Source organism: Macrobrachium nipponense, chromosome 49 (genome assembly GCF_015104395.2).
Source record: "Macrobrachium nipponense isolate FS-2020 chromosome 49, ASM1510439v2, whole genome shotgun sequence".
In the NCBI taxonomy this organism is placed as follows: domain Eukaryota; kingdom Metazoa; phylum Arthropoda; class Malacostraca; order Decapoda; family Palaemonidae; genus Macrobrachium; species Macrobrachium nipponense.
Window position 1 is genome coordinate 11,314,250 of NC_087224.1, and position 27,868 is coordinate 11,342,117.

Sequence of the window (27,868 nt, forward strand, 5' to 3'; positions counted from 1 at the left end):
AACATGTATTCTAGCTACTTCTCTCAAAGGATCTCCATGTTTAACCACTACCGTTTTCCCTGATACTCTCACTACCTGAGCTGGTCCTCTCCATTCATTTTCATTTTCCCTCTTATAGAATACCTCATCTCCCACTACTGCTTCTTCAAATTTATATTCTCTGACATTTTTATTTACAGCAATTCTTATTTTATTGCAAGACTCATTTTTGATGAACACTTCTCTGGCCCTATGTATTGCATTCAGTGTATCCCTTACTATACTCTCTTCCAAACCTTTCTCTTTGCTTGCCGGGCTTGAACTCTCTTCTACCATTAAATTAGGCAAAAAATTGTTTTTTCCAAACACTAATGGTTAGGAGAGAAACCTCCACTATTTATCAAGCAGTTCCAAGCACCTCAAGACCCATCTTAATGCTTTGGACCATTCCACTTCCTCATTCTCCATCATCTTTCTTAAACTTCCCTTGATTATGCCTAAGGTCTTTTCACATAATCCACTGCTCCATGGAGATTCTGATGCTGTGACCAATAATTTAACTTTCCATCTTTCTGCCATCCTCCTAACTTTCGTTTTGAAATTCTTCCCCATTGTCTGCCAATAATTGGGAAGGCGCTCCAAAAATGCCAAACCACCCATCAAAAAGTGCCTATAATTTATAATAGCTTCTGGTTTCTTATCTTTTATCCAAAAAGCCTGCCATATCTACCATTACCAAGAACTTTCTCTCTTCTATCTCCACCACATCCATTGCTACAACTTCATTAAATGTTTTACTCCAAGAAAATCCTACTATTGGTTAAGCTGCATTTCTTTTGTATCTTTTGCATACCCCACAAATGGCAATCAGGTCTGCTGGTAACTTTTATGTTTCCTCCTTTTCTTTCTATTAACCCATTGCTCCATTGTGCTTCCTCTGTTAGCTTCCATATTTCATTTCCACATCCATGACCAAACTGTAGATGTAACTTCATCATTGCACCTTCAATTTCCCTCAGACTTTCCTTTCCAACCCTTTGGTAATAGTAATTCTTCTTCTACCTTCCTCTTCAATATTGGTAATCTTAAGTGACCCTGTTTGTCTTCTCTTAACTTCAACCTTCATTTCCCTAATACTTCTATTGTAACACAATTTTCTTTCAAATTTCAGGTCATACCTATTTTAGTCATGGTTTTTTTTTACCGATCAGCCACAGTACATCACCTTGCAAAATCTGTCTTTAAATAAAACTTTTTGTTTTTCAATGTCACTTTATTGGACTCTGTCTTAGTATTCTTCATTCTCCTCAACTTTTTCTGACTCAACCCCATGACAATGCATGCAAACCACAATTCCCCACACACTGTTGATTTGCATCATGTCTAAAATTGCATCAATCACTTCCCAAGACTCTTCCTCTATTTTACTTACTTCTCCTTTATAAACGTCTTCCACTGGCCCAGTTTCTGTTTTCTGCTTTTCTTCTTGTTTTGTTTCTGTTTTCTTCCTATTTTGAAAATTCTGAGGGCAATCCCTAGCTCAATGCCATACCAATTTGCATATTGCTCATAATGTTACTTTCCCTTCTTTATTTATAGGATTTCTTCCACCTGTACCTCGGTTCCATTTTCCCTGATATCTTTGGTTTTCCCTCTCTTTCCCAGAATTTGCATTGCCTTCTGACCCCCACATTCCCCTTCCTCTTTATTCCCTAAGCCATCAAATATTCTTTTCATTATCTGTGACACTGTTTCATATTCCAACTTTCCTTGACCACAAGCTGCTAGTACCATTTGTTTTTTTAGTTTATGTGAGATTTGCTTGTTCCAATGCACGAAAACCTTTAGCTTCTCCTTCCAGAATGCTTTTCCCAATCACTCTGTTACACCCTGATTCTGCCTTTCCATGCCCAATTAAAAAGTTTCTCATCTCTTCACTAGATTCTCTTCCTATTTTAAAATAGTTTTTCATTTTACTGTAATTCTCAATTAGCATACCATTTAGGTAAACTTCATCTAGTTTGGATAGGATTATCTTTGAACCCTCTGTACCCTTAAGTTAATCCCAATTGCTTCCTTCTGTTACATCCAGGTCTTCCCCTTTTAAGCTCATTCGTATCTCTATCCCCGGATATTTCACTTCTCTACACACCACAAGCCAATCTACGATTTGTCCTCTCTATCCTTTATACTCATCCTGTATCCTGCTAAATTTCGGACAATCGCTTCTTCTATCTCCCTTTGTTCACTATCTGATTCGACCATCTTTAATCGACCACGCTTCTGTTACCACTTTGAATATATTCCTAGCCTAATCTTTTCTACACATAATCATTCAAGCTACCCACCTGTTCATGTTCCTTAGTTCCATTTATATCCAGCTTAAGACTTTGAACAACACCACAACAAGACTTACAACCCATAAATTCCTATAAGATAAGAGAGCTCTCTCTCCTACCTTACCAACACACCAGATCCAAGACACCTCTACTACTCTATTTTGTTTACCTTTTGCGGCCCACACCGCTATCATCTTGTCTTCTATGACGTCGCATCCTATGATGTCACAACACATCTTAAATAAATTAATACCTTTTCAAAAATCAAACGTTTCCCATACAGTGAACAATGCCCAACTTTCACCAATACAGAAAATAAAAATAAAATAACACTGACTAAACTGATATATAATCATACCCTGCAGTGCTCTCCAACTTTTTTGTGGGGATAGGTTCCAGAAAATGTAAAATCTCCTCTAAAACCACTTATAACTGCCAAATACCCTGTACCCCTTAAAATAATATGGTTATAACTGCCTATTTTAAGTTAACTGCCTAATTCAATATGAAAAAAGCAAATTAATAATAATTTTACATACAGTACATAGCAAAATTCGAGAACTCGTGAAAGTTCCCGCATGAAACTGATAAATATGTTCCACAAAAATATGCAATAAACCGAAATGTGAAAAAATGGGGTCCACTGTGACATAAACAGGTATGAGTGCCTTACAGATAAATAATACACAACCGAAACATAAGCTACATACTAGTTTTAGCTTACCTTTGTTACCTTTTGAAGTTTACACTGTAACAACTGATGTTCCAGTCTCCAATGTTCTCTTTCGGCTTCTAACTGACTAAGCTTGGAGGATGTCACTGCTAATTGCTTCTTGAGTGACGTCTCCGTATCACCAAAATTTGAATCATTTATAGGACTAGAGAGTGTTCCATCATAAAGGACCTGATGACTCTCATCCTAAATTGAAAAAAACATAAGTCATAAATTAAAAATGAGCTTTCACTTGAAAATTCTCACTTAACATATACTTCTATTAATGGACACAAACTGTCCATGAGTTATCAAATTACAGTACTATACAGGCAGTCCCCGGGTTATGGAATCGACTTACGTCATTATGAGCTTATGTTGCTCTTCAAATATATTCATCAAAAATAATTTCCCAGGTTACTGCACATTCCGGGTTTATGTTGCCAGTCCAATGGAAGACTGGAACTTTAATATGGTTCCCAAATGGCAGAATGGTCAAAATTTAGAAGTTTTTTGATGAAAAGCTCAATCACAATGTAGGTTACATTGCACTGTTTTCAAGACATCCAAAGGATTAGAAGTAAGGTTTCCTTATGATTGTTGATGATGTCTCAGGTTATGTCGTTTTTCGCCTCACATTGCAGCGCAAATGCGGAACCCCTGAGGTAACCTGGGGACTGCCTGTAAAAGTGCATGAGAGAGATTCTACTATCCACTGAAATTCGTATTGCAAATTGAAGCATCAATATAGATTCAATGAGTCCTGACAATAAGACTTATCTCTTTATTAGAATTTTCTTTTGCCATTGAAGGCCATACACGACCTTGACAATAATCATTTAGACAAGGCCATGAGGTAAAAAATAGTGAAATTTGAGACTTGTCACAGGTATTTTGCAATACTATCTGGGTTTTTACCAGCACAGCCTTCTTCTATTAGGTCATTAATATGCATAAATTCTTTTACTCTAGTTATCCAATAACATACATTAGGTCAGACTATTCGACACCTTAACCAGTGTGACAGTAGAAAGTTACTCATCTAATTAATATTGGTTATTTATGAATTGATTCATCATCCTCCTCTAATATCTTTAAATTATTACTCTAAGATTAATAATAAAACCACGAAAAGGTTTTGTGTTTTTCTTCTCTCTATGCCTGAGAATGCTGCCTGAGTCATTCCTATGTTTGTTTGGCAACCCTGTTATACAGCGTAAATAGATTAGGAGAGACAGACCAAAGATTTTTGCCACTTCCCATTTATTTTAAATTTCTTCTATACTTAAAGATATATCCTCACTGAGGTAAGATATGTAGTAATGAACTGTTACTTCATTAGTAGAATAAATTTGAATAAAGAGAAATAGAATTAGCAAATTAGAACAACTTTGCAACACTTGCATGCACACTAGCCCGACTGCATCACACTAGGAAGGACAAAAGTTTCCTTATGGTAACTATGGAAATTTCCATTAATGCTGATGATCTTGGACTAGGCTATGGAATGATTCAAGAAGGCCTAGCCTAGACTATTCATGATATATAAATGAGTATGCCTATTTTTGTAAAATAGTTTAGGCTATATAAATTGTTTAAAATAATATGGGAGTTAGCCTATATCTCCCTTACGCCAACATAACATAACCTCAGTAGCCTACTGTAGCCTAGCCTAAGATTGGACATGTAAACCTTGAGTAAGTTATCCTCAATTATCTTTTAATAGGCCTAGCTTAGGCTATATTGTATTAAACAACCAATCGCCTCAACTTTACCTTGCTTTAATTTCATAAGGTTTTCTTTTGCCTCTTAAATCTTACGTGTATCGAAATGTATTGATGCATAGGGCAACATATAAAATGAGGTACATCTGTATTCCAACTATGATATTTTATTTCTGGTTTAAAACTGCTCACCATTTGATGTTTTACCATATATGTATTAGGAAAAGACCATTCAATAATACATTAAAGATTTTTTATAATCAACTGTAATTTTTTTAAATATAACGACTAAGGAAAATTTTTTTTAGGGACCCATTCCTGGAGACAATGATTGACATCTGTAGGAAATTCTAATGAATAAAGAAGACGTGAACTAACTACGGAATTTTCTTCATCCCAGAACTGAGACGTGTGGATTCACAATATCAACTCAAAAATGGCAACTGAATTGTAAGGGGCACTTCAGCCCAAGTATAAGATTAGGCAGGAGATTTTTGGTAATCTTCACTTCCCCACCTTCATCCTTGCCAAGTAGGTACTAGTATCAGTATCAAATACATCCTGATGAAAACATCAGAATCTCCGATCCATCTACAAGGAAACATGTATGAAAATACTTTAATCTAGTTATATAATTAATGTCGCTGGAAAAATCTCCCGTGACACCAGAACCCTAGCAAAACCCAAAATACTCAGAAGATCCAAGAATTAGCTCTTTCATCAAAATCATACCTTATTACCAAGTGTACAAGCTGTGAAAAAAGCTAGTGGACCACTAAGTGCACTACTTCTTTCCTATATTAAGACTGTCTATACATCATAATTAAATACAGACAGTCCCTGGTTATCAGTGGCCTCGCTTATCGGCAATCTTGTTTTATTGAGCTTGTCTAGCGCTGAAAATCACCGGTTATCTGCACTGATAATAGAGTATTGGCGCCGATGCATACCTGCTAGAGGTGCCATTATCTGGTTATCGGCACCAAAATCCGGTTATCAAGACTGGTAAGCGCCGAAATTAGCTGATTTTTGGTTCTATGCTGCAATTTTAGCTTATCGAGCCGTCGGAACGGAACCCCGCCAATGACCAGGGCCTGGCTGTACTACAATGCTTTTATATTCTTTCAGTCATGAACACACCACACAGTCATGCCATTTTTTTAACTTTACCAGCATTAAAAAATGTGAAAGGTAGATAGGCCATTACAAAAGAACACACTACATACCTGTGTTACAGAATTTGAATTACTAGGAGATTTGCTTAATCCATATGGCATACTAGGGTATGGAGAAGATGGTGTACTTGGTGTTGAACCTCCACGGTTCCATGATGGGACAACTTGTTCTCTGAAGGTTGTGGACATCTGAAAGTAAAGAAATCAATTTGTTAGTCTTACACCTTGTAAATGATATAGTAATGCAGGTAAAGAATGGTAAACATTTTTATAAGCCAATTCTTATAAATAAGGAAAATTATAGGGCACATATATATAGGGATAAACAGCACAATATCCTTTAGTATAATGAATTTCAGCAGATAGAGGGGTCATAAAAGAAACAAGAGCACCATTTCAAACTGACTGTAACTGTTAAAAACATTGACAACATTGCTTGGTACGCCAGAATTATTGTACACTAATACCTCTACTCATGTTATTTAGTTTTCTTGGATTTTCGACTTTTTGGCAGGTTTTGTGAAGAATAATACATTGTTTTATGCATTAGTCAGCAACAAATATTGAAAAGCCATAAAAGTATAAAAATCACTTAAAACCAATTAAAAGTGCAAAATCAGGTAAAAACAAACATAGTGTTGTTATAAGATAAGGTGGCAGTGTACCCACAAAAGAAATACAAATGTGACAATGTAAAAACAATCAATATCTATCTAATCCTACAATTCAGATTGATTCTAACTTAGGCTTAACACAGTATTATCCAATTTATTATTAAGTGGAAAGTTTAAGCATTCATTAAAATGCTGGTTTACTGTGTTTATTCTATGCAAAGGCAGCCTAAGGCTGTCTTGGGTTATGAATTACGACTTTACAGCGCTTGGCTCACAGCGCCGTACCTGGTTTTACGGCACTATAACCCAGTTTTACAGCACTTAAGAAGCTGTAAGACCATTTTTTCCCATCATTACTATGATGTCCACATGTACAGGCAGTTTCCGGTTACTGTTGGTCTCAGTTATCGGCGATCCAGTTTTATGGGGCTTGTCTCGCAATGACATTAACTGGATTTCCTTCACCAATATGGCACCAATCCCCACTTATGAGTGGTGCCAATCCCTGATTATTGGCAGTGACGATAACCAGGGATCAGCCCTATTAATGCCAATTTTTGGTTATCAGCAATTTTCTATCATCATCATGCCGTTAGGAACGGAACCCCTGCCAACAACCGGAGACTGCTTGTATTACAATAGTCTAATATATAACAATAAAATATGATTAAAATTTCTGAATAACTTATCAACATTTTCCGACAACATGGCTAAGCCCATCACTTCTGACTTTGCTACTGCCAGACCTACTTTATATATGCACAACACTTTGATCTTAGATTTTTTGGATTTTCATTTTCATAGTTTTCATGCACTAGGAATATGCACGACTGTGATACAAAATAAATATGTACAAAATTGACTGTCATATCAATATCAGCACTGATAACCAACTTTGTATCATCAGCAAACTTATTCATTTAGCTACTAGTCAGCCCTATTAAATATAATAATTTCAATAACAAAGACAGAAATCCTTACTCTATTGGTTGTTGAGGACAGCGAGTTTAATGCATTTATTAGCTCTTCATTAATAGCATTTGCTTCACCTGACGTTGAATGTTGATCTTTTTCAGCGTTCGCTTTCCTTTGGTAAATATTTGCAGCCTCTGGAAAATAAAACAGACAAGTAGACTATTAACAGCAGGAAGACAATCAAAACGTTGCATGTCCTTATGACAAGAGTATAAAATACTAAATACAATATACAGTCTTTGCTCTAGTTGCAAAAAATCACGTAAAATAAAAAACTACAGTTTTGGTTTTATTATGTCTGTGGATATTTTAAATAAGTGGAGAAATGTGAATCAGATAATGTCTGAGGATGTTATACAGAATTGGAGAAATGTAAGTTAGTTAACTAATGTTTGAGGCGATATTATGGTTCTTTCTGAGAACATCATAAATGGGCAGTAAAAAAATGCGCCAAACTCTCTTCTGAGCAATCAAGTTTCCTGTACATCGTCTAATGCTGTATAAAACTCTCTGCCACAGCCTATGAATCTCTTAGCCACAGCCCATGAAACTTTCAGCCATGGCCCGGTGGTGGACTGTATTGTTGGCACCTACGGCCGGGCCAGACACATGATCGTGACTAACTTTAACCTTAAATAAAATACATACTACTGAGGCTAGAGGGCTGCAATTTGGTATGTTTAAAGATTGGAAGGTGGATGATCAACATACCAATTTGAAGCCCTCTAGCCTCAGTAGTTTTTAAGCTCTGAGGGCAGACAGAAAACATAAGGACGGATAGACCAAGCCACCTAAATAGTTATCTTTTACAGAAAACTAAAAATGTAGCATGAGAGAAAGTTATAGTAAAGGTAAATGAATACAGTTAAGTAAAGGTACAATGAGTATCAAATTAGATTTCTGGGAGGGTCTGAACCTGCGCTCACCCCATTTGGAGAAAAGGAAGAATGGTTATCTTGGTGACTTACATCAGAGTTAGTATTACAGAGCAGGGATAAATATCTGGCAAAGATTTCAACGGCTCCCAATTTATATTTCATGACTCTAGATACTGTACATTATTATTCCAGCATGGCTTGATATATCTTACAAACTTATTGCTTTTGAGACATTTAAAATTAAGTGATTAGGCAGTTAGATTAGAATACATATCATTAACATTAGCATTTGATGTTATGGTTAACAATTAAAAATTATCATAAATTTTAACAAATGGCTTAAAAAGTTATGCATAGAACATATCCCAAAGAGAGCCAGCTATTTACAAATACAGAAGCATTATAGAAACAAAAGCACTACAAGCTCTATGAGCAATGATGGTTTTCTACTTATTAGTGAGGTAACTCACCATTGAACGCTGCATGTAAATTGACCAGACGGTCACTTAACATGGTGATTACACGTCCCTGAGCACTTGGTGGTAAGTTTGAGTTGGGCGTACCTTAAAAAAAAAAAAAATACAGAAAATCACAATTTTTGAAAGTAAATTGTATTTTTTCTAACTATACACATATATAAAGCTGAGGTCCTCTAAAAATGCTTTTACAGTAACTGACTATTTTGATAAAACCACAAAACCCACTCGGTGAGTCTTCAGATTCGGAATCGTGAATAGGCTGGGGTCGGCTGTACTACATTCCATACTTTATAAACAAAGCTAGATTGAAAAAGAAACCCACATAATTACATTGTGTATAACGTGTTTACTTCTAAGTATTTACATTTTATTTTATTTTATTCAACACTCGAGTACTTTCAGGCCCTATCTGTGGCCCTTTTTCAAGAGATGCGTAGGTTGTCAGCCTGGGTCAAGGCCCAGCAGCCTTGACCCAGGCTGACAACCTATGCATCTCTTGAAAAAGAACCACAGATAGGGCCTGAAAGTACTCAAATGTTGAGTAAAATAAAATAAAATGTAGATACTTGTAAGTAAACACGTTATACATAGTCATTTTGTGGGTTTCTTTTTCAATCTTCAGAAGAAAACTGAAAGTTTTTGTTTGGTTCAAAGCTAGATTATAAATATGAGCATGAATTTTGGAATTACAGTAGCAATAGCTCTAGCACCAAAAAACAAATACTATTCGTTTCACACACTAAAATGACAAACAGTTGTCTCTGCTTAAATAATCAGGATATGTAGCACTATAACTGAATACTGGAAAAACTCATATATCAATTTTACTGGAAATATGGGGAAATGCTCCTAGCGACCTTATCTCCCAACCATGTAAAATGTGATTTACCTTTAAATTAGATACAATATCAAACCACATAAATCTGCCAAAACACTGATCAGAAATACTTTCAAAGTAAGAACAAATAATATGGAAAAATAGGGCTACATTCCACGTGATCAAAACCCAGTACATAATCCTACAGCACTTTAAATTTTTGGGCTAAGTACAAGAACACACGATAGAAAAATTGCTGTTCCTTCTAAATTTGCTTATTCAAGCAGTCCCTGGTTATTGGTGGGGGTGGGGGTCCCGTTCCAACGGCTTGATAAGCGAAAATCAACGATAATCGAAAATCGCCGATTTTCAGCGCCGATAATTGGACTTTGGCACTGACAACCAGTTAACGGTGCCTATGTTAGGTATGTATCAGCATCAAAACTCTATTATCAGCACTTAAAACAGAAAGTCAGCACATTCAAGTGCTGAAAATTGCCAATTTTCTGCAATTTTTTGTGATTCTCGATGCTAGACAATCCCCATAAAACCAGATTGCCAATAATCAAAGCCGCCGGTAACCAGGGACTACCTATAACAACAAATAAAATATAAATCTTCAAAGGCAAAATTTTAAAAACTTTAAGTTGAAAATAAGGATACATGGCCTCTAAACTATGTAACACAAAAGAATACCATGAAACACTTACTTTGACTAGCCAATGCTGCAACATAAGGAGCTAAAGACCCCCAAGACGAGACTAGTCGGCTGAAAGATGCACTCCAGGCAGCATCAATTCGATCACCATCTACGGTCGGGCTGCGTCCTTCCGAAATCCTGAGAAAATGACACAAACCATTTTATTTGATTTCTTCATTCATGGTCAAGTGACAAAAAGAGTAACACAGTGTTTTGTAACTGTGTTACTCCTCCTTGTCAAAATGCCTTACTGTTTACTTATTAATTAAGTGGTTTTAGGTCTGACGTAGCAAAGGCGTAAGCATTTCCAAGAAGATGCAACTGGAGCAGGGCAGAATTTTCATCAGAACTGAACCTAACAAATGACAGTGATTATTCATAAGCTTTGTTCTGCTTTTAATTACACTGCAATATGTGTGTGGAATGAGTTGGCAAGACTTTGTTTATATAGGGGTTTTTTAGGGGGATTTCTGTCATCTGTCTTTTTCAGTGGTTCAGCAGTGGCCTGGTCCCAAGGGTGCCCAATTAGAGAGGCAGAACTGTAGATATCACGTATGTTCTGGGGCATGTCTATTTCTCATTAGAGGTAACTCAATTTAACAGGCAATTGGGGAGGGTTTGCCCTTTCTGACACATAACAAAATTTGTCGAGTAAGGAAGACGCATTTAGCTACACAATACAGTGCCCTAGACCCACTTAATTAGCTTATAGTATAGAGCAGCGTTGTCAAAACTTTTTTGCTTGTTGTACACTTTGTTACTTTCTACTTCTTTGTGGCAATATGTTTCCAGAACAAAGACAAGCTAGTATACACGATTCTTCAATATAAGTTATAAAATCTAATACTACTTCTCTACTATATTCAATTTGCATATTTATCACCAACTTTTGGGAAATAACAGCAAAGTTGCTAGAAAGAATATCAGCTATTGCCTGAGGTTGTGTATCTTTTCATCTCTAGTCAATATTACTGTTAGTTTACTGAGGATGAATTGCCAGCTATTTTCCTTGCTCTCTCCTCCACCAATGTAAGTGCCTTTTGTATTCTTAGGTGAAATGTTGATCAACACCATTTATGAATTTCTTGATTTTCATTCTGAATTGTCTAGCTATATACCCTGGTAACCAGAGCTCCTGTTACATCTTTTAATATCTAAAGAAAAGATACTTGAATCGTAGATATAAAACTGGTTTCATATTCAGTCAACACCCGGGATTCTCGGGGGATGCATACCACAACCACCAATGAATAGCTAAAACCTGCGAATACTGGACATCCCTCTAAAACTGCCTACTTTGATAGCTCAAACTCCCCCAAAATCCTCTAAAAATGCTTATACCTGAGGATTTTAATATTTTTATCACAAAAAATGCATTTACTAGTCACAAAACTGATAAGAAAATACAGTAGTAATTAATAAAAATATTTTTCAATGAGAAATTTGAGGGTTATACGTTCCACAGAAAAATCCGTGAAAAGGTGAAGCCGCAAATCCGGCACCGCGAATAGGTAGGGGTCCACTGCAAACCTTTATCATAGCATTAGTAACCATCAGGAAAACTTACCATACTTACCAATGCACAACTAGTGGTAAAATTTTACGAAGACTAGCTCCACAGGAAACGACACACTGGCTGACATTTGAGAGACCGCTCAAGGTTTCCAGGGCAATGAAGCCCTCCCCCGATGCGTTCTTGACCAGTTGATGATATGACGATGATAACGAGCGCCACGGAGTCGCTGCAGATTTCAAGTTTTCAATAAGCTAGAAAAAAGAAAATTCTTATCAGTACATATCATCATTTTTTTTGCATAATTCTTTCAATGAAAAGTTTTCTTTACAAGCAAAAAAATTTCAATTTAGCTACATTTTGGAAGCATAATAACAAATTGTATCTATGAAAAGTATCCGCTGAGATTAATTGAAGAAATTTCGAGAACAGAAAGAAAAATGTTTCAGCTGAGAAGGTCTTGCACAGATTTACCACATAAGTAGGCTTTTCATGGCAATATGATAAATTTTAAATAAATCTATATTACAGTATTCATAACTAACAAACCTCCTGGATTTTGGTGACAATGGGAGCTAGCCAAGATGGCGGAAAGGAGGAAGGTACAGCCGACCTGCCTTAACCCATCTCAGCTACAACACATCAGTTACTCCTTTAGCCTGATAACTAAATGAGGGGTGGCTTGAGGTGAGCCATATACATTAAGACCACAGGTTTGTTAGTTATGAAATATACAAACTGACTTAAAATTTGTCATTTGTTCACATGTAAAACAAACCTTTGGTCTTAATGTAAGGGAACTCTATGTATGAAGATAGAGTACAATATTTGTCATCATTCCTGTTGGTCTCTTTCACGTAAACACAAAACCATACTAGGAGTTAATTAAAATGTTTGGTCAGCATTCATTATAACTGTTTGTACATGTCTATCTGATCGCACTTTTCCAGATTTGTTGAGCCTTTAATGTTAAATACTAACATAACAAAAAATACCATATATACCCATGTAACATGCGATCTCGCATATCATGCGACCCCCAAACTTTCGCCCTTAAAAAATCATTTTATCACGTATCTCACATATCATCTCTTTATCTATCCCATTTTCTAGTTAAGTTGAAAAAAGTAAAAGAGAATGCCAAAAAGTATCATTAGTAATGATATACTTGTTTTGAAAATGCACACAGCCAGAAACAGCTGATTTCCTATGAACAATCAAATCCAATAACCAGCCTTTTTGCTAGCATTTCAACCAACGGACGATAGTAAAAATTACCATAGTTATGATACAAATGATGTTAACCCTTAAACGCCGAAGCGGTAAAAAAAAAATGTCTCCCATGTGCCGGAGACGTTTCAGAGTGAGCGCGGAAGCGGAAAAAATATTTTTTTCAAAAAATCACAGCGCGCTTAGTTTTCAAGATTAAGAGTTCATTTTTGGCTCCTTTTTTTGTCATTGCCTGAAGTTTAGTATGCAACCATCAGAAATGAAAAAAATTATCATTATCATATATAAATAATGCGATATATGATAGCGCAAAAACGAAATTTCATATATAATTGTATTTAAATCGCGCTGTGCGCAAAACGGTTAAAGGTAACAAGTTACTTTTTTTTTCGTTGTAATGTACACTAAATTACGATCATTTTGGTATATAACACATTGTAAAATGATAAAAGCAACACAGAGAAAATATTATCACAAAATAAAGCATGAATTCGTAACGCGCGTACGTAAACAAATATTTTTTTCAAAAATTCACCATAAATCTAAATATTGTCCTAGAGACTTCCAATTTCTTTCAAAATGAAGACAAATGATTGAATATTACTATACTGTAAGAATATTAGCTTCAAAATGCAGTTTTTGACCATATCTGACGAGATAAAGTTGACCGAATGTCAAATTTCTTTTATATATATTTTTTTATATGCAATTATTTCGGAAATAAGAAAAGCTACAACTTTTAAATATTTTTCGTTTTATTCTACATGAAATTGCGCACATTTTCATATATAAAACTCTATGAAATGCCTAATATGAAACGGAGCAAATATTCCGAGAATGGGACTCACGCATTTCGGAGATTTGTGGCGGAGAATCCGCGCGCGGAGGGAAGGAAAGTTTTTTTTAAAAATTCACCATAAATTTAAATATTGTGCTAGAGACTTCGAATTTGTTTCACGATGAAGATAAATGACTGAATATTACTAGACTGTAAGAGTTTTATGTTACAATTGCGTTTTTCGACCATTTCGGTAGAGTCAAAGTTGACCGAACGTGGTTTTTTTCTATTTATCGTGATTTATATGCAAATATTTCAAAAATGAGAAAAGCTACAACCTTCGACTATTTTTTGTTGTATTATACATGAAATTGCACACATTTTCATATATAAAACATTATGTAACAGCTAATCTAAAATGGTGCAAACATTACCACAATCGCACGTATGATTTTTTCGGAAGAGTTACCGCGCGGACGTAAAGAAAATGTTATTTTTTTCATAAATTCACCATAAATCGAAATATTGTGCTAGAGACTTCCAATTTGTTGCAAAATGAAGGTAAATGCTTGAATATTACTATAATATAAGTGTTTTAGCTTAAAATTGCGTTTTTTTACCATTTCGGTAGAGTCAAAGTTGACCGAAGGTTGAAAATTTGTCACTTAACATTTTTTATATGAAAATATTTCAAAATTGATAAAAGCTACAACCATGGGCTGTTTTTAGTTGTATTGTGCATGAAATTGCGCACATTTTCATATATAAAACTTTATGTAACAGCTAATTTAAAATGGTGCAAACATTACCACAATCACATGTATGATTTTTTTCGGATGAGTTACCGCGCAGACATAAGGAAAAAGTTTTTCATAAATTCACCATAAATCGAAATATTGTGCTAGAGACTTCCAATTAGTTGCAATATTACTAAAATATAAGAGTTTTAGCTTACAATTGCGTTTTTCGACCATTTCGGTAGAGTCAAAGTTGACCGAAGGTTGAAATTTTGGCACTTTTCGTTATTTATATGAGAATATCTCAAAACTGATAAAAGCTACAATCGTGAGTATTTTATTGTTGTATTCTACATAAAAATGCGCACATTTTCATATATAATACTCCATGTAACGGCTAATTTAAAATGGTAAAAAAATTATGTCAAAGTGACGAAATAATTTCCGAGATGTGTCACAGATACTTTTTAGTGCGGCAAGAAAGAAATTCGTGCTTGCGCGCCTGCGTAACGATTGTAAACAAAACAACACCTTGATCCGTGAACTCCCACCATCCCCCAAGGCGCGTGATTCAAGAGTTTTCGGCTGGTAGGCCTAAAAATATTTTTCCGCGAATTTTTAAAAAAACTTTTGTATGTCGACGTAAAATACGTCCAGTCGGCACCCGAGACACAAAAAATGTAGACGTAAAATACGTCCAGTCGGCGTTTAAGGGTTAAGGAGAATAGGACATATATTTTTACATTACTATATCCTAACTTGCTATGGATCAGATCAGCAAGGGCATATACTGCTAAATTTAATCCAAGTTTCAGCTGAAGTTGAGGAAAGACTGTTGATCCGCTAACGACTTATTGTGAATCAGCAACGTAGATGAAACTCTCACAAACTTCAGTGTAGTACTATCAAATTCAACCATCAACAAAATTTGAGAGAAACATGTTTTAATCAAAACTATTGGGCATGAAAGAACACATTTTACTGTTTTCACTCCAATAAAAAATAAATACATAAAGCTCATAGTATTCTGATGAGATCAAGTGAAAATATCGATTGGAATCTGTTGATTTTTGTTTATGCAATAAACATGCCCAGCGCCATCTACTAACAAAAAAAAATCACTAAATTTCGTTCACAAATGATACGTTTTTAAGTGATATTTTGACTTGAAAACACTTTGTATAAAGTAAAAAAACCCTGACCCATACAAATAGAGTATCTTGAGATTCATTTGCGCTAATTAGAAGCAAGAATGTCACTCTGATTTGAGTTCAATACAGCAAAACAAACTTGCCTTGTAATTGCCCTCAGCTGATTTTCAAACCAAAACATTGATTGCCATGTTTGTATTTTATAATACAAACAAATAGTAATATGAAAATACATATAATATTATTGGATGCAGTGAAGTAAAGCATAACTTTTTAATATATCCATGGAGAAGACGCATATCCATTATGTTTGTAATTTATCATGCGATACTAATACTATGTGATTATTACATACTCGAATTTTATATCTCATGTATGATGCGACCCTCTTAAAATTAGCTCCAAAATTAGGTCTTCAAAAGTCGCATGATATTCGAGTATATACGGTATGATAATTTTCAATCAATTTATATTTTTCATAGCTAACAAACCTGGGGTTTTAACATTAGGATAGGATAGGATAATCTTCCTGTGCCACCTGGAAGGCAGTTAAAAACAATCAAAGATTGTGAAGCAAAGAATCTGTGGCGCATCTGGCAATGACACATGACCCACTGTGATACAAAAACTAAAATCAAAATTCATATAGTGCCAAAACAATAATGAGCATTGAAAAAATGAAAAATGGGCTTTGCACTACTCAACAACAAACTTACTTTAACTTTTACTTCAGATGACTGTTCACATAACTTTATTCTTCTACTATAACAATATAAGAATTCTGCACATAAATCACACAACTCTTGAATAAGGCCGTCAAAAGAGTCAACCAAACTTTTGGCTGAGGCTGATGGAACCCTCTCTCTCCCATTCTGGACTGGAATATCTAGGGCATAAGACAGCAACTCTGAAAAAGCAGAAAATGAAATAATGTAACAAAAGATATTTACTACATGAACTACACTAGTCAATGCATGTTCTTTTCCAACAAAGGACTGCAGAATGGAAAACAAAAGCCTCTACTACAATGAATCTGTGGATATACATTGGACCCCCCGTATTCGCGTTCTCCGGATTTGCGGACTCACACATTCGCGGATTTCTCTCGGGAACTTTTCCCCGCATTATTCGCAGAAAATTTGCATATTCGTGGTATTTTTCTATGAGAAATATCCACGTATTCTTATTTTTTTCTTATCATCATAAAATGCACTTTTTGTGATAAAACTATTAAAAAAACCAAGTATAAACATTTTTAGCAGGTTTTTCTTGAGTTTTAACTAACAAAATAGGCTGTTTTCAGCGTTTTTGAAAGGGGTTCCAACTATTCGCGGGTTCTAACTATTCACGGGGGGGGTCTGGTACGCATCCCCTGCGAACACGGGGGGACCACTGTACTCCTGTTGAAAAATTTCTTGAATAACCAGTAGAAAGCACTGAATTTCTCTATTCTACTGTGTACTTTATCACAGCTATTAAAATCTTATGGAATTATAATTTTTGAAAAGACATTACAAGCAGCCAACAAGATGAAAAAGTGTATGTGAGTTATGATGCCATACCTTCAGAACATCAACTGTAAACCGGAACTGACTTTTTATTAATTTATTTGAGAATGCGCCGTAAGTCGGAGCCGCTGTAACCTGGGGACTACCTGTATTCTATATACAATGGTCCCCCTGTATTCCCGGAGGATGCGTACCAGACCCCCCATGAATAGTTAGAACCCCTATAAAAATGCTTTAAACCTCCGATTTTGTTACATAAAACTCAAGAAAAACCAACTACAAATTTTTATACCTGTTTTTTTAATAGTTTTATCACAAAAAGTTCATTTTATGGTGAAATTGATTAAAAAAACCAGGAATTTGTGGATATTTCTCATAGAATAATACCGCAAATAGGTGAATTTTCCGCAAATAATGAGGGGAAATGTTCCAGAGAGAAATCGGCAAATGTGAGAGTCCGTGAATCCGGAGAACTTGAATACCAAACACCACTATGAGAATTGTTTGCCACAGTACATGTGGTGCCACTGTGATGAGTGCTAAGAAAAAAAGGTTTGTTTGTATGGTGTTTTTACAGTGCATGGGGCTAGTAGTTATTCAGCAACGGGACCAACGGCTTTAAATGACTTCCGAACCGCGTAGAGAGTGAACTTCTATCACCAGAAATAGACATCTCTGACCCATCAATGGAATGCCCAAAAATCTAACTCGAGACCACTGAGGTGGTACGCCAACACCATACCGACCAAGCCACTGAGGCATTCTGGGAAGAAAAGAAACTTTAGAGGGAATTACTCTGATCTTACATTTTCTTGAAATTTGGAGATCAGCATGGCCCTTAATAGTACAGGCAACCTCAGCTTATCGGCAGCATCAGTTAACAGTGTTCCTGTTTTATGGCACTTGGTTAACAACGTCATTAACAGATTTTTGGCAACACTGATAGGTTAACACCATTGAAAAACAGTTTCATGTCGCCTACAGCATCATAAGCATCATTTATTACCATAATTATTGCCAATTTTCAGTTATCAGCAATTTTCAGTTGGCAGCCAGGAATGAAACCGCTGCTATATAAAACGTGTGCTTCCTGTATTAATGTTTACTGCATCTATTGCATTGACAAATATTTCCCCTCACCTTAACATCAAGTTTTGCAAACTTTCAGCCTCCCCAAAATCCAAAAGGCACCAAATCAAAATGAACTTTGTTGATGTGTCTGATTTTGACCGCTGACTTCCATCTCAAAGTGTTGGGATATTTTATGGTCTCATGGTTTTGCTCAACTGCTAAATATGCCATATCTTTACTTATGTACTTGAATTCAACTAGGGAAACAGCAAATACATCTAATTTGGGGGGAAAATTTTCCAAAAGATGTAATACACTTGGGAAAATAAATGGGTATGTATTGGTTTAAGTAGAAAAAAACATAAAATTGACAAAATAGCTGAAAAACGCGATATAAAAACATACCTTTCCTCTTTGCAGACTGCTCTGCCAATATTTTGTCTTGGGCAGTAGGGTCTTGATTAGTGCTCTTGGACTCTTCTGAAATCTTTGGAGAGCCTATTCTTTCTTGAAGAGCTTTCAACTGCTCTTTTAAGGATTGAATCTCTGCTTCCTTCTGCTGGGCAACCACCACCTGTCTTACCCGCTCATTCTCAAGCTGATCAACCATTTCCTGGGTGGCAGAAGTATGTGATCTTTATGAAGAAAACTTAAGTTAATTCAAAAATGTGAACTTATGGCTGACTTAGTCACTGATCTACTAGATTATTTCACCAAATGATAAGTAAAATAAACTAAAGTAGAACGTCCCTTCCTTAAAAGACAGCTCCAAACATGAAGCATAACAGCAAACATTAAAATACATCTCACTTAAATATTAGATATTAACAGACACAATAATACAGTAGGATGACAGTAATTTAAAATTGTTTTAAGTACAAGATTTGCAAAAGGATTTATAGTATCCCAGAAACCAGTATCCTTCCCACAAACTTCTGATGAGGCTGATGTATCATAAGTGGCTGAGATAACCTTCTCTCCATAAAGCATAAGAGTTTTATCTCCAACTAAGGAAGCGCTGCCAAGAACTAAGTTACTCTACGATGAGAACAATACACCACCAGTAATACAATTCATCAATCTCGTCAATCTTTATGATGACTTACTCTAGAGAAAAATAATCTTGATGCAAAAATTTTACACATTTACTCATGCCATAACTACTTACATATATATACACACCCTAACATAAAATTGTACAGTGCATTTAAAAACTGGTAAAAACTAAAGATATAGATATGGAATTTTTATAATAAAAGGAAATTTTATTGCATACTTACTGAACAATTATACAGCTGTAGGTTCCCTACACAGCAGACAAAAGATTCAAACTTTGCGGTGGCGCTGCCGTTGCTGATGTAGGTGAGGTCATCTCCCGCCACTCGAGGGAGGAACAGGTACAACTGACCAGGTGTTAAGAATTTGTTCTGCCCAACCCTCCACCTGTGGGGAGGAGGGAGGGCTTTAATCAAATAATTGTTCACTAAGTATGCAATAAAATTTAATTTTATTATAAAAATTCCATTTTTATTGCAGTGTCTTACCGAACAATTATACAGCTTATTACCCATTGCAAGGATGGGGTGCTGTGGATGAATGCTTACCTCAAAATATAACAAGATTCTTGAAAATAGATAATGGTCAGCAGTTAGTGCTTGTTGTACCTTACCTTGAAAGAGAGTTACTGCAGGAGAATACTGCCTCTGGTCGGTGCTCATCTTACGTAGTAAAGAGCTTGGATGTCTGTCCAAAGAGTGGCTCTACATAGAGCGGAATGCCTTTGCAGTTATGGCAGTTCACCGCTGACTTGACAAAGGTGAAAAAATAATGTTGACCTTGCTCTGGGAGAAGACCAGACACCATACACAAGCAAACAACAAGTCACCTACACCATATTAAAATACTATACTCACCATATAAAAAACAATTGACCGGCGAGTACTCCAGGTAAAAGTACCCCCAGCTTTCATTAACACGGCAACCTTGATACAAGGCAAAAATAAGAGAGGGACCAACCCCCTTGTCGTTTCTCCTAACACCATGCCAGCTACGGAAACAGGACCAAAAGAAATACAGTCTTCAAACTGTTTCAATCTCTTTTAGGTAATGCGACACAAACACCGACCTAGACCTCCAAAAGGTACTCTGCAGAATAGAGGACACCAACAAATTATGTCGGAACACTAGAGAGATCGCTACTGCTTGGACTTCGTGTGCCTTGACTTTCAACACAGGATAGTCCTCTTCGCTGACATGAGAATGTGCTTCAATTAACCCTTAAACGCCAAGCCGGTATTTCCGAAAGTGTCTCCCATATGCCGGCGGCGTTCGCGAGTGAGCGCCGAAGCAGAAAAAAAGTTTTTTTCAAAAAATCACAGCATGCTTAATTTTCAAGATTAAGAGTTCATTTTTGGCTACTTTTTTTGTCATTGCCTGTAGTTTAGTATGCAACCATCAGAAATGAAAAAAAATATCATTACCATATATAAATATTGGAATATATGACAGCGCAAAAAAAAATTTCATATATAATTGTATACAAATCGCGCTGTAAGCAAAACGGTTAAAAGCTAAGGAGTTCATTATTTTTTTGTTGTATTGTACACTAAATTGCAATGATTTTGGTATATGACAAATTGTAAAACGATCAAAGCAACACAGAGAAAATATTATCACAATATGATGGATGAATTCGTAACGCCCGGGCGTAAAAAAAGTTGTTTTAAAAAATTCACCATAAATCAAAATATTGTGCTAAAGACTTCCCGTTTGTTGCAAAATGAAGGAAATTGAATGAATATTACTAGACTGAAAATATTGTAGCTTACAATTGCAGTTTTCGACCATTTTGGTCAAGTTAAAGTTGACCGAAGGTGGAATATTTTCAATTTATCATTACATATTTATATGAAAATATTTCAAAACTGACAAAGGCTACAACCTTCAATTATTTTTCGTTGTATTCTACATGAAATTGCGCACATTTTCATATATAAAACTTTATGTAACGGCTAATATAAAATGATGCAAACATTACGAAAATCGTACGAAAAAATTTCAGATTTTTTCGTCAGAGTTACCACGCGGACATAAGAAAGTTTTTTTCATAAAGTCACCATAAATTGAAATTTTGTGCTAGAGACTTCCAATTTGTTGCAAAATAAAGGTAAATGATTGAATATTACTAGAATGTAATAGTTTTAGCTTACAATTGCGTTTTTTACCATTTAGGTCGAATCAAAGTTGACCGAAGGTTGAAATTTTGGCACTTATTGTTATTTATATGAAAATATTTCAAAACTGATAAAAGCTACAACCATGGGTAGTTTTTAGTTGTATTCTACATGAAATTGTGCACATTTTCATATATAAAACTTTATGTAACGGCAAATTTAAAATGGTGCAAACATTACGACAATCGGACGAAAAAATTTCTGATTTTTTTGGAAGGGTTACCGCTCGGACATAAGGAAAAAGTTTTTTTTTCATAAATTCACCATAAATCAAAATATTGTGATAGAGACTTCCAATTTGTTGCAAAATGAAGGTAAATGATTGAATATTACTAGGATGTAAGAGTTTTAGCTTACAATTGCGTTTTTCGACCATTTTGGTCGAGTCAAAGTTGACCAAAGGTTGATATTTTGGCACTTATCGTTATTTACATGAAAATATTCCAAAACTGATAAAAGCTACAGCCATGGGTTGTTATTAGTTGTATTCTACATAAAATTGCGCACATTTTCATATATAAAACTTTATGTAATGGCTAATATAAAACATTGCAAACATTACGACAATTGGACGAAAAAATTTGATTTTTTCGGCAGTTACCGCGCGGACGTTGGAAAAAGTTTTTTTCTAAAATTCACCATAAATCGAAATATTGTGCTAGAGACTTCCAATTTGTTGCAAAATGAAGGTAAATGATTGAGTATTACTAGAATGTAAGAGTTTTAGCTTACATTTGTGGTTTTCGACCATTTCAGTCGAATCAAAGTTGACCGAAGGTTGAAATTTTGGCACTTATCATTATTTATATGAAAAAATTTCAAAACTGATAAAAGCTACAACCATGTGTTGTTTTTTGTTGTATTTTACATGAAATCATGTACGTTTTCATATATAAAACTTTATGTAACGGCTAATATAAAACGGTCCAAACATTACGACAATCGGACGGAAAAATTTCTGATTTTTTCGGAATAGTTACCGCATGGACGTAAGGAAAAAGTTTTTTTCATAAATTCACCATAAATCGAAATATTGTGCTCGAGACTTCCAATTTGTTGTAAAATGAAGGTAAATGATTGAATATTACTAGAATATAAGAGTTTTAGCTTACAATTGCTTTTTTCGACCATTTCGGTAGAGTCAAAGTTGACTGAAGGTTGAAATTTTGGCACTTATCGTTATTTATATGAAAATATTTCAAAATTGATAAAAGCTACAACCATGGGTTGTTTTTTGTTGTATTCTACATGAAACTGCGCACATTATCATATATAAAACTTTATGTAACGGCTAATATAAAATGGTGCAAAAATTATGTCAAATTGACGAAATAATTTCTGAGATGTGTCGCTGATGCTTTTTTATTGTGACAAGAAAGAAATTCGCACTTGCGCGCCTGGGTAACGATTGTAAACAAAATAACAGCTTGATCCATGAACTCCCAGCATCCCTCAAGGTACGTGATTCAAAAGTTTTCGCCAAGTAGGCCTATAACTATTTTTCCGCAAATTTTAAACAAAACTTTTTTGCGTCGACGTTTCGTACGTCAATTCGGCACCCAACAGACAATTTTCATCGACGTTTAATACGTCCAATCGGCATTTAAGGGTTAAGTTCTCTCAAGAAGAAGGAGATCGCTTTCTTTGAAAGAGGATGAGAGGGATTCTTCACCAAACACCCAGTAGAGAAGATGGTCCCCTTATTTTCTCCGTTCTGTGGAGATAACTTCTAAGAGCTCTTACTGGGCATAAGAGTCTTTCCTCTTCTTCCAGACCGAGAATATCGGTCAAATTCTTGAGTGTGAACGAGCGTGGCCAAGGTTTCGAAGGGTTTTCATTCTTGGCTAGAAAACTCAACATCAATAAGCAAACTGCATCCCCTTATGAGAACCCAACTTTTTTCTTCAAGGCATGGAGTTCGCTAACATGTTTTGCTGAAGCTAACGCTATCAAGTGTCTTCTTGGTTAGGTTCCTCATAGAGGAAGACCGCATCAGTTCAAAAGAAGTCAAAAGCCACTTGAGCACTAACTCAAGGTTCCAAGACACAGAATCTTTCAAGCACTTTGAAGTTTCAAAAGACTTAATCAAGTCCAAAAGGTCACTGTTATTAGACAAGTGAATGCCTCTGTGTTTGAATAAAGATGCCAACATCGCCCTGTAATCCCCAAATCGTCGAGGGAGCCAAGTCTCTAGATACTCTTAAGAAAAGAAGAAATTCTGCTATCTTGCCTAAAGAGGTCTCAGAAGAGGAGACTTTATTCTGCTTGCACCATCCTCTAAGCACTCCCCACTTGCATTGGTAGTCTGTTAGAAGCTCTTCTGCACTTAGCGATAGCTTCCGAAGCTCTTCTCGACAAACCTTTCGCTCTGACAAGGCTCCTGACAATCTGTAGCCTATCAGGGCCAGAGCAGACAACCCTTGATGGAACCTTGCAAAATGCGGTTGTCAGAGTAGCAACTTCTTGGACAGTAGGAGTCTCGGAAAATATACAAGTAGATTGAGAAGATCTGGAAACATTCCTTTCTTGGCCAGAATGGTGCTACAAGAGTGAGACACATATTCTGGTGAAAGCAGACTTTGTTCAGAACCTGCCTTATCAGCCCGAATGGAGGAGAGGCGTATGCATCCAGCCCTGACCAGTCCTACAGCATTGCGTTGACGGACCTTGCTAAAGGATCTGGAACTGGAGAGAGAAATAGAGGGAGTCGATTGTTGCGTGAAGTGGCGAACAGATCTATAGAAGGTTTTCCCCATATCTTCCAAAGATCGAGGCAAACCTTGGAATCGAGAGTCCATTCCGATGGAAGAACCTGTTGACCTTGACTCAATTCATCCGCAAAAACGATCATCCTCCCCCTGGACGAACCAAGGAATCAGAGAACCTGCCTCCTTTCCACCCAAAAAAGGTCCCTCACTTTCTCATAAAGGGAGAAAAGCATGTTCCCCTTGCTTCCGAATGTAAGACAATGCAGTGGAGCTGTCTGCAAGCACTGCCATTTTTAGGGCTGTTGCCTCGTATAATAAGGCACCCTATGAGGTAATGTTAGACTTGTGATAATCTTACGCTAAGTCGGTTGGTATTGCACTTCCATATTCAATGGAGTGTCTTGGGGTTTGTAGATCACTTACGAAGTCGGTATTATCTTCTTTGGTTATGACGACGATGTGTTAAACTCATGATGATTCGGCAATGATGTGAGGATCTAGTAGAAACCACGAAGTACAAAAATACTTATATTCTCTGAATTTACATGGTGAAGATCAGGTATGATTGTACAAGTCTTCTAATGACGATAGCTTGATCGCTTCTGCCAATGATGATGGCTAATTCTATTCTCTCTACATGATAAAGCTTAGGTAAAGAGATACAGGTCTTCTAATGACGATAGCTAACTCTATTCTGCCTGTACTACCATCTCGGTTACCAATCATAAAGGAACAGACAGTAGCTTGAACATATGAACATACAATCAGATGACATAGTTACATACGAACACACAATCAGATGACATAGTTACTAATCACGTAGGCCGCTTGAGCTATAGGTTGCAGTGTTTGTCTCAAGCAGGAAGCTTGGACTAAAGTTTATAAACAATTGAATGACTACAGGTGACGGCATGTCAACTTAGCCTACATACTGTATTGTATACGTCATCTTTAGCGTTTCTAGTCTGATCACATTCCTGCAAGCAATCTGGTTGACCTCTTTAGTTTTAGTCTTTTATATATATGGACTAACATTCCATATTTTTATTATGTAAACACTTACACCATCACTTTCCCTGTGATCTGGTGAACGAAAGCTTGCACACCCAGATGGACTGCTAATAACTCCTTTGAGTTGATGTGAAGAGAACTCTGCTCCATCAACCATATTCCCGACACTTTCATCTCTCCCAAGATTACTCCCCAACCTACATCAGATGCACCAGAAAAGAAATGTAGGGCTGGGTGGAGGGGAAGAAGAGAAATGCCTTCCGATAGTCTCGGTTCCAAGAGCCACCATGTTAGATCCTCTTTGATCTCTTTCATGATGTCGAACACCTTTGAGTCCAGCTGAGACTTCCTGCACAACAATACCTTCAGGAAGAATTGAAGGGGTCAGACATGTAACCTTCAGTCTTATAAACTTCTCTACCAATGATAAGGTGCCCAGAAGACTTTTCCGCTGAAGAGCGGAACAAGATTAACAATTCAGGAACTCCTGAACTACCTGAAGGCACGACTGAACTCTTTTCAGGGAGAGAAAAGCCCAAAAAACTTGAGTAAAGTCATTCCCAAATATAGAATATTCGGAGTCGGAAACAGTTGTGATTTCTTCTTGTTGATGAGAATCCCTAATGAGCGAGTCAAACAAAGAGTCCTCTCTAGATCCTTCGTGCACTGGCTATCCAAGGAGTGGAGAAGCCAGTCATCTGGGTAAAGTGCTACACTGATACCCAGGAGATGTAGCCACTTCCCTAGAGGAGCCAATACTCAGGTAAACACCCGAGGAGCCGTCGAAAGACCAAAACACAGCACTCGAAACTGGAATACTTTGCCCATGAAAACAAATCAAAGAAATTTCCTTGATTCCAGATGAATTGGAATATGGAAATATTCTAAGCATCTTGCATGTCCAAGGAGACCATCCAGTCTCCTTGACAAAGCTACGCTTAGACTGAGTGGGTTGTTTCCATATTGAACTTTGTTTTCGAGACAAACAAGTTCAAAGACCTCACATCCAACATGGGTCTCCAGCCCTGCAATGCCTTGGGGCTACAAAGAGGCAGTTGTAAAACCCCAGAGATGACTTGTCAATTACACTATTGCCACCTTCTAAAGGAGAGCTCCCACCTCTTTGGTTAGTGCTACAAACCTCTTCCAAACTAGAGTCAGAGGAGTTTTCAAATTTAGTGAAGATATGAAGATCGTCCAAGATTCTTTTCGTGCATTTTTTATTTCCATGTGAAAATGAGCTCTTGCTTTTCGAAATTCAACACAATAATACTCACATTTTCATCTGTGGTATCCGGTGAAAGCAGATCTCATAGTTCTATGAGTTTCCTGGCATTTACGAGTCCACCAGGGAACTGGCCAGCGGATGAATATGCCTGAAGCCCTAGGTATAGATTGAAGACCAGCCAAGAACATTATTTTATTCAAAAAGTAAAGAGCATCATCTACTGAGCTGTGCTCCTGGAATGTTGCCCAATCAGCTTTACCAATGTTCCATTTAGGTAGCCTTGAAGATGGAAGACTTGATGCTACACTCGCCACTATTGGAAAATGGTCACTGATAAATCTATCATTGATAGCTCTCTAATTAAAGTCAATTAGGCAGTCATCACTACATATAGATAAATCAATGCTGATAACGTGCCTGTTTAAACATGAAAATGTGTAGACTCCACAGAGTTGAGAATCCTCACATTTTCATCTTCTATGATGGAACCTAAGTACCTTCCTCTTTGACTGGTGACAATGTCACCCCAAAGAGGGTTTCTGCTATTCATTTCTCCCAAAATAACAAAAGGATGTGGTAACTGTTGAATAAGAGATTTAAATTCATTGATGGGGAAGACTTCGTTAGGTGGTAGATAGAGAGAGCATACTGTATATTTTCTTTGCAAATGGAGCAGCACACCTATCACTTGCAATGCTGATTAGATACAAATAGGATTTTGTGAGGTGTCATTTCGAACATACAAAACGACATCACCATGGCTGCCAATATTTAAATTATAGGTGGAGTGATAGGATGTATACTCTCGTGGGCTGGGGCACATATTATTATCTATCATGGTCTCCTGTAGAGCTAAACAGAAGACACTTATGATATGAGCAGCCTTAATTCTTCCCATTTAGCTCTTAATCACTGACAGTTCCACTGGAGAAAATTCACAAATTCTACTTTCCTTTAGAGGCTGTTAAATTAGAGCCTCTCTTAAGAGCTTCCAGCTTACATCCTTGCTCCTTTTTTCTGGAAGGAGACCGATTGTTTAAGGCTGCCTTCCTTTTTAGAGGGTTATCAGTCTCAGGAACACCAGACAAAGCTGGTGCCGCCTGAGGAGGGGTGAGAGGATCGGACATTGGTGCATCCTTCAAGGCAATAGAAGCACCATTTACAGCTGGTACAGCTTCCAGAGAGGCAGGAGTGCCAGGTACACCCAGCACAGCCTCCACAGAGGCAGGTGTACCAGAACTCACTGGCTCTGCCTCCGAAGAATCAGGAGCACCAGAAATCACTGGCACAAACTCTGTAGAGGCAGGA

The 27,868-nt window shown here is 36.5% G+C and overlaps 1 protein-coding gene across 1 annotated transcript in view; it reads right to left on the reverse strand.

The window, feature by feature from the left end:
• LOC135205204 (protein phosphatase 1 regulatory subunit 21-like) overlaps positions 1-27,868 on the reverse strand; it is a 123,896-nt gene that overhangs the window by 83,643 nt on the left and 12,385 nt on the right. Inside the window, exons 3-10 of the mRNA XM_064235567.1 lie at positions 18,786-18,993; positions 16,518-16,708; positions 11,969-12,159; positions 10,403-10,530; positions 8,867-8,959; positions 7,525-7,652; positions 5,981-6,118; positions 3,043-3,237 (exon numbers count right to left, since the gene is read on the reverse strand). Coding sequence (XP_064091637.1) covers positions 3,043-3,237; positions 5,981-6,118; positions 7,525-7,652; positions 8,867-8,959; positions 10,403-10,530; positions 11,969-12,159; positions 16,518-16,708; positions 18,786-18,993 — 1,272 coding nt within the window. The remainder of the gene's footprint in view (positions 1-3,042; positions 3,238-5,980; positions 6,119-7,524; positions 7,653-8,866; positions 8,960-10,402; positions 10,531-11,968; positions 12,160-16,517; positions 16,709-18,785; positions 18,994-27,868) is intronic.